Source organism: Tachysurus vachellii, chromosome 8 (assembly GCF_030014155.1).
Source record: "Tachysurus vachellii isolate PV-2020 chromosome 8, HZAU_Pvac_v1, whole genome shotgun sequence".
Taxonomy (NCBI): Eukaryota; Metazoa; Chordata; class Actinopteri; order Siluriformes; family Bagridae; genus Tachysurus; species Tachysurus vachellii.
In genome coordinates, this window is record NC_083467.1 from 29229002 (window position 1) to 29241501 (window position 12500).

The 12500-nt window shown below is 39.2% G+C and overlaps 2 protein-coding genes across 2 annotated transcripts in view; both read right to left on the reverse strand.

Moving 5' to 3' along the window:
- Nucleotides 1-1654: 1654 nt before the first annotated feature.
- Nucleotides 1655-4962, reverse strand: fkbp7 (FKBP prolyl isomerase 7). Its single transcript, XM_060875595.1, has 4 exons — nt 4729-4962; nt 3029-3180; nt 2028-2155; nt 1655-1943 (listed from the first exon to the last, which is right to left on the reverse strand). Exons 1-4 carry the CDS (start codon nt 4947-4949, stop codon nt 1782-1784), a joined length of 663 nt encoding a protein of 220 aa, XP_060731578.1. The 5' UTR covers nt 4950-4962; the 3' UTR covers nt 1655-1781.
- A 4350-nt stretch (nt 4963-9312) lies between these two features.
- Nucleotides 9313-12500, reverse strand: part of LOC132849747 (protein lifeguard 3) — a 9029-nt gene continuing 5841 nt past the window's right edge. Inside the window, exons 8-12 of the mRNA XM_060875596.1 lie at nt 12485-12500; nt 11901-11988; nt 11447-11542; nt 10059-10112; nt 9313-9837 (exon numbers count right to left, since the gene is read on the reverse strand). The exon at nt 12485-12500 is cut by the window's right edge and continues 22 nt beyond it. Of these exons, the coding sequence (XP_060731579.1) occupies nt 9688-9837; nt 10059-10112; nt 11447-11542; nt 11901-11988; nt 12485-12500 (404 nt within the window). The 3' untranslated portion in view covers nt 9313-9687. The remainder of the gene's footprint in view (nt 9838-10058; nt 10113-11446; nt 11543-11900; nt 11989-12484) is intronic.

The following is a 12500-nucleotide window of genomic DNA, read 5'->3' on the forward strand; positions in this document are numbered from 1 at the left end:
GGGAAGGGAAGGGAAGGAGAGGAGAGGAGCTGACAGATTTTAAGTTATACACAGTAAAAAACAATCAGTTCAGCTTTCTGCTTTCTTGGATTTTTATTTTAGTTGAGTTTACTGACTCCATAATGATAGTAAACTTGTTTAGTTTTCCCTTCTTAACTTTCACACATCTTTTCATTTGCATTTCCAGCTCTTTTTCGTCCTGTTTTCTTCCTTAAATAGCTATTTCTCAGCATTGTGTCCTGGTTGAACAGCAGCTCTATGATCAAAACTCTTGTATTTCTGCTCTATTGTCTTTCTTAGCCATTGTCTCAGATACACACCCTCTACAGAAGCAGCTGGAAACCACATAAATATAGTGTTGTCCTGCAGGCAGACTTGTGTTAGTCAGATCTTAATGCATTGTTGCATTAGAGCGCCCCCTGGTGAAGCCTATGTCTATTACAATGTGCTCAACGCAACAAAATACATACATGTTGTCATTATTAAGTCTGAAATGGAAAACAATACAGGCTCCAGAATGTTTAAAATATATTGGGAAAAGTCACTTTTTGCTATTTTTGCCCCTTGTCAATGGCATAAAATTCAGAAATGGATGAATATTTCAGTTTGTAAGTTGTTCTTAAACAAATCCTTTTGTGTTTCACTCACATTCTCTCTCTCATTCATTAGATTAGTTGTAAGTTAAATTCCCCTCAATTCTTTAATTATCTACAATTATTTAATATAACAAGATACGTTTGCTATTTTGACCAACTAAAATGTACAACACACTAAACACACTTTCATGTTTTTTTTCATATTTACCTGATTTTTTGGAGTGTTTTTGTTTGTTTTGTTGTTTTTACCTTTTCTTTTTTTTTAAAATTAATATCACATCTGTAAGATTCTGCAAAAAACATAAAACACACTTCTAACTACGGCAAGCCAAAAATATAAGTGGCAAATGTTTACTATTTATTAATATTGCAATGATGTGTTTTTTTTTTCTAAAAATGTAAAATTTCCTGATCGTACAAATAAAAATATATCATTAGATCAGACACTGACTTTTTCTAGTCAGTCCTTCATGTCATTGACTTTCATCAAGAAATTTCACAACACTGATATCTAATTAGGGGGGCGCGGTGTCTTAGTGGTTAGCATGTTCGCCTCACACCTCCAGGGTTGGGGGTTCGATTCCCGCCTCCACCTTGTGTGTGTGGAGTTTGCATGTTCTCCCCATGCCTCGGGGGTTTCCTCCGGGTACCACGGTTTCCTCCCCCGGGCCAAAGACATGCATGGTAGGTTGATTGGCATCTCTGGAAAATTGTCTGTAGTGTGTGAGTGCGTGAGTGAATGAGAGTGTGTGTGTGTGTGTGTGCCCTGTGATGGGTTGGCACTCCGTCCAGGGTGTATCCTGCCTTGATGCCCGATGACGCCTGAGATAGGCACAGGCTCCCCGTGACCCGAGGTAGTTCGGATAAGCGGTAGAAGATGAATGAATGAATGAATGAATGATATCTAATTAACTATAACAGTATCAATGGTCTTTTCAGTTCCACTAACAACCTTTTTAAAGTTTGACTTTTTTCAAATGCTTTGCTTAACAATGATTTATACAAAATAACTGAATATATAACGTGTGTTAGCTGCACAATGTTAGCAGGCACAAATAATTATCTAAAAATCATCTTTATTAAACGTTTGCGTAGTCCTAGTGGTATTTTATTATACACTTCAAAAATATCCCATATCCAACCGGCATAAAAATGTCTATGAGGAAGTGCGATGTCTATTTATAGTTAAAGCTCATCATGCTCATAGACATTGTACTCTTTTATGGTTAAAGTTCCATCTGCGTCCTCGTCATTCCTGCGGAAGACGTCGCTCACAACAGCGTCGAAATAGGACTCGTCTTTCTGCACGTTTAACTTCTTTGCTTCCATTTTCAAGTGTTCTTTCACCTAATGATAAAAAAGGGAGTTACAAAAGGTTTAATACTAACATGAGTATTAAAAACAAAATGCATGGTAATCTTAATCTCCAACCTCTTCTTTTGTAAGAGTCCGATCATTGTTGTGGTCCATTTCGTTAAAGGCTTCCATGCTGCGTGGACCTCGTCGCACATGCAAAAGCTCCACCTTAAAGATCAAGGTTGCATTGGGTGGCACCGGCTCTATGGCATAAAGCAGAAATGTATAGAAAGTGACGAAATATGTTAATAAGGCAAACTACATTTCCACAATCCAGGGATTTGGACTCACAACCTTCCAGTCAGCAAAACAGTTCCTTAAACACTGATGTACCGCTTCATGGAATATTTGAAGTATAGTTTTGTTGGTAATGTTCTGTCAGTCATCTTTAGGGATATGATGTCTGTGAGAAATGAAGTTCTCTTCTCAGTTCTCTTGCTTTCTCCTAAAAACATCCACTTAAAAATATGCAAGTAGGTGAGCTGGTGACTCTAAAGGGAAGTGGTAGCTCAGTGGTCGAGGCGTCATCCTACTGTACGGAAGGTCATGAATTCAAATCCCAGGACCACCATGATGCTACCACTGGGCCTGAGCAAGGTCCATGAAGTTTGTATTAATGAGATAAATGTAAGTTGCTGTGTGCCAAATGCCTTAAAGAGTAAATTGACCTTATAGGAGATAGTGTGTGTGCATGCACACGTTCACACGTCACACTCAGTGTTTGCAGTGTCTCAGAATCACTGTAATCCTGACCAGGACAAAGCAGTCAATAAATATTAATGAATAAATTGTTGTAAGAAAAATTGTTCCATGATTCTTCTTTAATTCTTCTCTACCATCTACATCTTCTCGGTGTATGTTTTGGGCGATACAGCTTATAGTTTAAACCCTGGTATCTTTAAAATAAGAGCAATGACTGCATGGAGTTTTTGGGACAAAATAGGAGAACCTAAATGGACTCAGAGATACAAAATGAGAACATATGAAACCCCACACAGAAAGTTACCAAAGCTCAGGATCAAAACTGGAGCTGTGATGACTTGGGTAGAATGTGCTTTTGCCATGGAGTCTCTTACCTTTCCCCTTCTCACCAAATGCTAACGAAGGAGGTACCGTGATCTTCCGCTTCTCACCAGGACACATGTCTTTCAGGCCAATGTCCAAGCCCTTGATGACCTCCCCAACCCCATGAACAAACCAGTGAGGCTGTCCATCTTTAGCTGAGCGACTGCAGGAGGGGAAAGTGAGTAAAAGAGTGCACTTGAGGTGGGTCAGAAATGTCCCAAGTAACACAGTACATGCACAGTTGTGTGACTCTTAATTATAATAAATTAATTAAATTAATTCAATTAAATATTGAATAAGAGACATATTAAAATAATTATAGAAAATACAGATCAAGCTGAAGGGCCTAACCTGGCTCATGATGTGAATTTAGAATCTGTGTTATATAATATAAACATTTTCTGGACTTTAATTAAACTGAAATATTGCGGAAAAGGTTTAGGGAAAGGTTTGGATTAGGTAAAAAATTAGTGTTGTTCTACTAGGGGCAAAATAGAGTAATAATGTAGTAATGAAATACTATGTGCATACATATGCTGTCGTTAGCAGTGACCTACAGTATAAAATTGACCTAGAATTCCAATTAAACCCATTTCAGGCCCAGATTGTAATACTACTGCATGTGCTGTTCGGTGTTGCTGTTGTGTATTGTCTTTTGTGTAATGTCTTGTAGTGTTTTGTATCGTTTGTTTGCACTGTATTTTGTATTTGTGTTTGCACAGATGCACTTTATGTAGCTAGGACTAACTTACTTAAGTCCCTAGCTCTGTGTTGTTTTAGTAATGTTGTTTAATTTCACTATGTACTGCGTAAGCTATGTATACATTACAGTAGAGTTGTTGTTATTGGTCTATTAAACCGACACTTTTGTTTCTGACACCATATACGTACATATATATACACACACACACATACATACATACATACATACATACATACACACACATACATACATACATACATACTTACATACATACATACATACATACATACATACACACACATACATGTATAGATATACACACACACATAGATACATACATGTATAGATATACACACACACAAACATATACACACACACATACATGTATAGATATACACACATACATAGATACATACATGTATAGATATATACATGAAAGAAAGAAACAAATACTTTTCTTTCCAAGATCGAAGTCTGATCATTACTAAAGGTTACTGACTTCATGTGTTTTTCTTCACTGAATATAAGTGACTCTGTAGACTTGTGTGTGTGTTACCTGCAGTAGAACCGAGACCCGTCCGATCTGTGTGTGTGTGTGTGTGTGTGTGTGTGTGTGTTACCTGCAGTAGAACTGAGACCCGTCCGGTGTGTGTGTGTGTGTGTGTGTGTGTGTGTGTGTGTTACCTGCAGTAGAACTGAGACCCGTCCGGTGTGTGTGTGTGTGTGTGTGTGTGTGTGTTACCTGCAGTAGAACTGAGACCCGTCCGGTGTGTGTGTGTGTGTGTGTGTGTGTGTGTGTGTGTTACCTGCAGTAGAACTGAGACCCGTCCGGTGTGTGTGTGTGTGTGTGTGTGTGTGTGTGTGTGTGTGTTACCTGCAGTAGAACTGACACCCGTCCGGTGTGTGTGTGTGTGTGTGTGTGTGTGTGTGTGTGTGTGTTACCTGCAGTAGAACTGAGACCCGTCCGGTGTGTGTGTGTGTGTGTGTGTGTGTGTGTGTGTGTGTTACCTGCAGTAGAACTGAGACCCGTCCTTGGCCAGATATCCATCATAATGTGCGTGTAATAAATCTCCCTTCCTCGCTTTCTGGGTGCAGTTTTCTGGTAAGTAAATCACCTCGATTTGAACCTCATCAGTCGAATCTGTGGCACAAACTAAAGTGATAAAGACAACAATAAAGTGAAGACAGAGAATAAAGTAAAGAAACAAACGCTCCGACATCTTGCACATCTGTCTGCGTGGCAACAACAGGAATCTTTATTGGGTTGCCAGATGTGTAGAAAGACACTCGCATTTTCTATCAAGCTAAAGCTACTACTTTATAAAAATAATAAAAGGTGTAAGAAGCTCATCTTATACCGTAACATAAACAGGAATAAAGACTTCACCGATTATAAAGTAACTAATAAAATATTTAACTGACAATATGAACATATCAGGTTATACACAAAGGAAAATATGTTCGTGCAGAAATAATAATAATAATAATAATAATAATAATAATAATAATAATAATAATAATAATAATAATAATAACTAGATTTGTAAAGTTCATCACGACAAACTTTGATGTTGGCTTTGATGAAGTATTCGCAAAGGCCGGTGCTTTTTGGAGGCGAATGGACATAAGAGTTAGTGGTGGCAAGTAGACAGAAAGCTAGGGTGCCAAAACATTTGGAGGTAAGTGGAGACAATGTGATGTCATCCAAATACTCTTGAGGAAGTTCCCCACATTGTTCTAAGTGTTTTGATATGTCACATGCCCATGTTGTGCAAATTTTTTATTTTCACGTGTCGTCACGTGTCGTCACGTGCTGTCATCAGAATACACGTGAGGAAGTTCCCCTCATTGTTGTAAGTGTTTTGATATGTCACATGTCCATGTTGTAAAAAGTTTTTTGATTTTGCATATTTTGGGGGCGGGGCTGCAGGACAACCGAAAGGCCAGTCAGTACACCAATTTAAACCTTTGTTCAGAGTATCACCCTAAAGGAGCTGGCCGAGTTTGGTGTAGATAGTTCGAAAGCTTGCTGAGTTATAAACCTCCAAAGTTTATAATGGGAGTCTATGGGAAAAAGGCCACTTTGAGAACCGGTACCAGACGTACCGGAACTCAGATCGCTTAGAAAAGTAATAGCAACAAACAGAATGTTGGCTTCTACAAATCCAATATAATAATAATCCTATCCCAAGCGTCAGTCTATCCCAGGGTACCAGGGACAATCAAATTTCCCACGGGTTAATTAAGAGTAGACAATTTACCTGCTGGTATGTTTGGGGCGTTGGGAGGAAACCAGAGAACCCAGATGACAAGGAGAACATGTGAAACTCCACACTCACAGTAAATCAGGATTGAACCAGAGACCTTGGAGCTGTTATATTATTACCTCAAGTCTACCAACCTTTAAGACGGATTAATAAAGATCTGGCAACTTTAGCCGGACGACTTCTCTGCTGGGCCTGTGTCTGTTTCTCAAGACAAAAAGAGTGGTCTGGTTACTAGAACTTGACACAAAACCTTCATAACACCTGAAAGTGTAGAATTGATTTAATCCAGACTCATAGTGCAGTAATGTCGATAGTGATATACAGTATCGTAGCGACCTTTTATGCTACACCTGAGCTATGATGCCTCTGTCTACCAGGATTCCCAGCTCATCCTTTAGGGGTTTCATTAGTGTCACTGGAACGCTCCAATTTGGAAGCCTCACTGGTCTAACTGCAGAATCCACCTCTAGTTTATATTCTCCATCCAGGCATCCATCTCCTTCAAATACATCATCATACTCTCTAAGCATGTCACTCTTGTCCCATGGTTCCTTTCCTCCGTGCCTCTCTGTGGTAACAATGTCATCAATCACCATTATATTTTAATGCTGTATATTTATCAGATCCGTTGTTTGCACCGCTTTGTTTAGGGGCATTGACGAGCTTTCCTCCACAACAAATTCCAGACAAAAGAGTTTTCTGCAGACTTTACACTTAGATGTGTGAGTTTGTTTGGGACACGGGGCCTGTTTGTCTTGTTAAACTGCGTGCACTTCTTCAGCTTTCTGTCCCTCAATGGTCATTACGTTCTCTTTTGAAGATTCTGAATCTCTAGACATCCTTAATCATTTCTCCAGCGTTAGATCCGTCTCTTTTAATAGATGTTCTCTCACTCGTGAGTTCAGTATGGCACGTACAATTCTGTCTGTAATCAGAGAGTCTGAAAACTTTTACCTTCGTTTGATTGTCCTCATCTCTTATAGATAAATCCACATAGAGCTAAAACTCCTCTTCTCATGCTTTCCAGGTTTTGGTTATGCACGTTGCATTCCAGTCAAAATTCGCTGGCGGCTTCAAAACGTAAATATATGTGTAATAAAGTAAATAAGTAATTATGGAAGGGGGGGCACGGTGGCACATGTTCGCCTCACACCTCCAGGGTTGGGGGTTCGATTCCCACCTCCACCTTGTGTGTGTGGAGTTTGCATCTTCTCCCCGTACCTCGGGATTTTCCTCCGGGTACTCCGGTTTCCTCCCCGCGGTCTTACTGGTGAACAGCAGATGGTTTTCGTCCATTGCAGCTAATGCTAACAAGACTTAGCTACACGAGCTAGCGCATCGTGCTGAACATGGTTTGTGAGCTACGTTTGGTGAGCTGGTGTTTCGTGGGATAAAGGACAAGTTCAGAATACAGGACAGACTACTGAAGTGTTCAACTACGTGAGTTGTATAAAGTGCACCAATGGGCCCCAACTACAAGCGCTTTGAGTACTGTTAAATTTGTTATTTTATTATATATATATATATATATTCATTCATTCATTCATTCATCTTCTACCGCTTATCCGAACTACCTCGGGTCACGGGGAGCCTGTGCCTATCTCAGGCGTCATCGGGCATCAAGGCAGGATACACCCTGGACGGAGTGCCAACCCATCGCAGGGCACACACACACACTCTCATTCACTAACGCACTCACATACTACGGACAAATTTTATATATATATATATAAAATATATATCTCCTTTATTCTATTTGGAGACCTTACGAATGCTATGTTTGATTTTCAGGGCTATATTTCTGAGAATTTACTTTTTTTTATTTATTTTCAGGAAATAGTTAATAAATTCTTATTTTATATTTTATCATAACCTGGGTGTAGTTGCAACTCATTCACACACACACACATACACACACACACACACACACACACACACACACACACACACAAGGAGCTTAGGACATCGTACTGTTATTGTATTTTCATGTTCTGGTGATATACATTATACACTGCACACTACAAGTAAGTGCAGTAATAGTGGAGCCACCACACTACTGAATATTAATCGATTTCTTTTGTTAGTCACCTTAAATACTATTTCCCATTTTGTGTTGTAGATCTACTTAGGTACAGGGAGATCAGCCAGTTCACCACACCACTGCTGACATTGCACCCCAAATCATCACAGACTGTGGGAACTTAACACTGGAATTCAAGCGACTTGGGCTATGAGCTTCTCCACCCTTCCTCCAGACTCTAGAACCTTGGTTTCCAAATGAAATATAAAACTTCCTCTAATCTGAAAAGAGGACCTTGGACCACTGGGCAACAGTCCAGTTCTTTTCCTTAGCCAGGCTAAGACGCCTCTGACATTGTCTGTGGTTCAGGAGAGGCTTAACAAGAGGAACACGACAACTGTAGACAAATTCCTTGACACGTCTGTGTGTGGTGGCTCTTGTTGACCCCATAATCAGTCCATTCCTTGTGAATTTCACCCAAATTCTTGAATGAATTTTGCTTGATAAGCATCTCAAGGCTGCTGTTCTCTCGGTTGGTCGTGCATCTTTTTCTTCCACACTTTTTCCTTCCACTTTCTGTTAACATGCTTGGATACAGAACTCTGTGATCAGCTTCTTTGGCATTGAATTTTTGTGGCTTTCCCTCCGTGTGAAGGGTGTCAGTGATTGTCTTCTGGACAACTGACAGATCAGCCTCATGACTGTCTTCCCCATGATGGTGTAGCTTAGTGAACCAAAGTGAGAGACCATTTTGATGGCTCAGGAAACCTTTGCAGGTGCTTTAAGTTGATCAGCTGATTGTCATGTCACCATATTCTAATTTTTTGAGATAGTAAATTGGTGGGTTTTTGTTAAATGCGAGCCAAAATCATCACAATTAAAAGTACCAAAGACTTAAACTACTTCAGTCTGTGTGTACTGAATTTATATAATACACGAGTTTCACTATTTGAGTTGAATTACTGAAATAAATGAACTATTCCATGACATTCTAATTTATTGAGATGCACCTGTATTTGTCTGGTTTGTTTGATTTTGTTCACTTTAACCTTTGGGACTTCTGATCATGTTTTCTGATCATGTCTGATCAAATCTGATCAAAATCTGATCATGTTCTCGCTAATAATTGTCTTGTCATTATCAATTTTCAGTAAGACAATTAAATGATTATAATAATCTATGTTATATTTTCCAATTCAGAGAAGAAATTCAGAATACATAAACAGTAGAGTTTCGTTTATTTCCAGATGTCAGAAAAGTACAGTGTTAAAATGAAAAAGCCATAAAAAGGTTAAAAATAAATTAATAAATGTTTAAGAACAAACATTCCAAATGCAATAATCAGTCTGTTTTTTATTAGGAAATAAACATGGTTGTGGTCAGTAAAATGTCTGATCTTAAAAAAAAAGCACATTTGTAAATAGTAATAAAACATTTTTTCTTGTATTTTGTTTAAAGACCCAGTAAACACTTAAGGTAGCAGGAAATAGAATTTTCTGTCAATTATTTCATATGTCAGGCTTTACAGGGTTAAGAGTGAAACAAAGGGGGAAGAAAAAGGGGAAAAATATGAAAATGGAATGAAAGATAAAGAAAGAATAAGGAAAGAATAAAAGAAAAATGGAGGAATGTGTGTGTGTGTGTGTGTGTGTGTATGTGTGTGTATGTGTGTGTGTGTGTTCAATCTGAGATTCTGCCAGTGATCTGCAGCAGGAAAAGGAAGATCTGGATGATGTCGGTGTAGAGAGACAGAGCTCCGAATATGTACTCCTCTGGACTCAGGCTAAGAGATCGGTTCCCCAACAGCAGCTGAGTGTCATACGCCAGGAACTACACACACACACACACACACGCACACACACAGTGTTTACAGTAGCTCAACATTCACATTAACTACTCATTTATTGTCATTAATCAGCTAAAACAGAATGTTATGTACATCACATGTTCAAAATGATTAAGTTTGAAAACTCTTCCTAACATTTTAGATATTTAGACCAGTTGTTGTGGTCAGTACTAACACACAGTGCAAGTGTTGAGGCTGAACTCACCAGTGTGAAAAAGATTGCCCCGAGAGCAGAGTACAGCATGTGCAGCCACCGAATCTAAACCCCATAGAGAGGAAAACATTCATCAGTTTACTTTATTAAGTAAGTGTGTGTGTGTGTGTGTGTGTGTGTTACAGTGAGTGTGTGTGTTACAGTGTGTTACACTGTGTGTGTTACAGTGAGTGTGTTACAGTGTGTTACAGTAAGTGTGTGTGTGTTACAGTGAGTGTTACACTGTGTGTGTGTTACAGTGAGTGTGTTACAGTGAGTGTGTGTGTTAAAGTTAGTGTGTTACAGTGAGTGTGTTCCAGTGAGGGTTACAGTGTGTTACACTGTGTTACACTGTGTATGTGTGTGTTACGATGAGTGTTACAGTGCATTACACTGTGCATGTGTGTGTTACAGTGAGTGTTTCAGCGAGTGTGTTACAGTGAGTGTTACAGTGAGTGTGTGTGTGTTACAGTGAGTGTTACACTGTGTATGTGTGTGTTACAGTGAGTGTGTGTGTGTTAAAGTTAGTGTGTTACAGTGAGTGTTGCAGTGAGTGTGTTACACTGTGTATGTGTGTGTCACAATGAGTGTGTTACAGTGTGTATGTGTGTGTTACAGTGAGTGTGTTACAGTGACTGTGTTAAAGTGAGTGTTACAGTAAGTGTTTCAGTAAGTGTAACACTGTGTATGTGTGTGTTACAATGAGTGTTACAGTGCGTTACACTGTGTAGGTGTGTGTTACAGTGAGTGTGTGTGTTAAAGTTAGTGTGTTACAGTGACTGTGTTTCAGTAAGTGTTACAGTAAGTATAACACGTTGTATGTGTGGGTTACAGTGAGTGTGTTACAGTGTGTATGTGTGGGTTACAGTGAGTGTGTTACAGTGACTGTGTTTCAGTAAGTGTTACAGTAAGTGTAACACGTTGTATGTGTGGGTTACAGTGAGTGTGTTACAGTGACTGTGTTTCAGTAAGTGTTACAGTAAGTGTAACACGTTGTATGTGTGGGTTACAGTGAGTGTGTTACAGTGACTGTGTTTCAGTAAGTGTTACAGTAAGTGTAACACGTTGTATGTGTGGGTTACAGTGAGTGTGTTACAGTGACTGTGTTTCAGTAAGTGTTACAGTAAGTGTAACACGTTGTATGTGTGGGTTACAGTGAGTGTGTTACAGTGACTGTGTTTCAGTAAGTGTTACAGTAAGTGTAACACGTTGTATGTGTGGGTTACAGTGAGTGTGTTACAGTGACTGTGTTTCAGTAAGTGTTACAGTAAGTGTAACACGTTGTATGTGTGGGTTACAGTGAGTGTGTTACAGTGACTGTGTTTCAGTAAGTGTTACAGTAAGTGTAACACGTTGTATGTGTGGGTTACAGTGAGTGTGTTACAGTGAGCACTACTTACATACTGAAAGGAGAGAACGATGGCTGTGATGATGCCGGTGATAAGAAGCACAATGCTCAGAACGCAGAACAAACCAGTGCATGAGGTGAAATCCACCTGAACACACAAACACACACTGAGTCACAAACATACTTTGTGCATCCTGAACATACACAGTACTGCGTTCATACAGACTGAAAGTGATATTAATGCTCAGTAGGATCATTAATATTGAGATTAGTGTAATACATAGCATATTAGAGACATAATTGTGTATTTTTATCTCATTAAAATCTAGAGTCAGGCTGAGGGGTCAAGGGAGACTCAGGGGTTCTGTGTCAGGGACAGTCTGGGTCGATTTTGCTAGCAGGAATAAATGTTTTAAGAGGGACAGTTGGCCATTGTAAGGCGAGACAACGAATTCATTCGATAAGGCTGAACAAAGGCGTTTTGAGAGCGTGTGTCTGGTCTTTACCTTGGTCTGGAAACTGAAGACTGTGACTGCGACACAGACCAGCGCCGTTATTCCCATAGCCAAGAACACAGTCTTTGTATCGTAATAACTAGAACCACAAAGGAGGGTTATGTTTGAAAAACGCTGCACTGCTAATCAACACTTTAAACACGTTAATCCGGGTTCAACAGACCTGAACACGGGAGGCAATAATAAATCAGTCTTTATTAAAGGTATCACCAAAATGTATGTAATAAAGTGTCAACATTAAACATAGACAACTGCCTTTTACACCAGATTTATTCCTTTAGCCAAGTCATCTTTTGCATTTGATGTTTGCTTCTTTAGTTTAGAGCTGTAAGTAGATATAAATATATATTTATAAATATAAATTTAAAACTTAATTATTCTGAATTTTATGTTTCTGTAAATCTGCTTTGAGAAAACGTCCATCTTCAAAGAGCTATATAAATAAATCTGTACTGAATTAAGTGCTATGGTCAGGGCTAGGCTCCTGTGGTTTTCCAGTTCCCTCGTGTTTCGTGTGTTTCTCCTTTTCTTTCTGTGTGTGTGTGTTTCTGTGTGTGTGTGTGTGTGTGTCTAACCTTGATATTGTTCCTG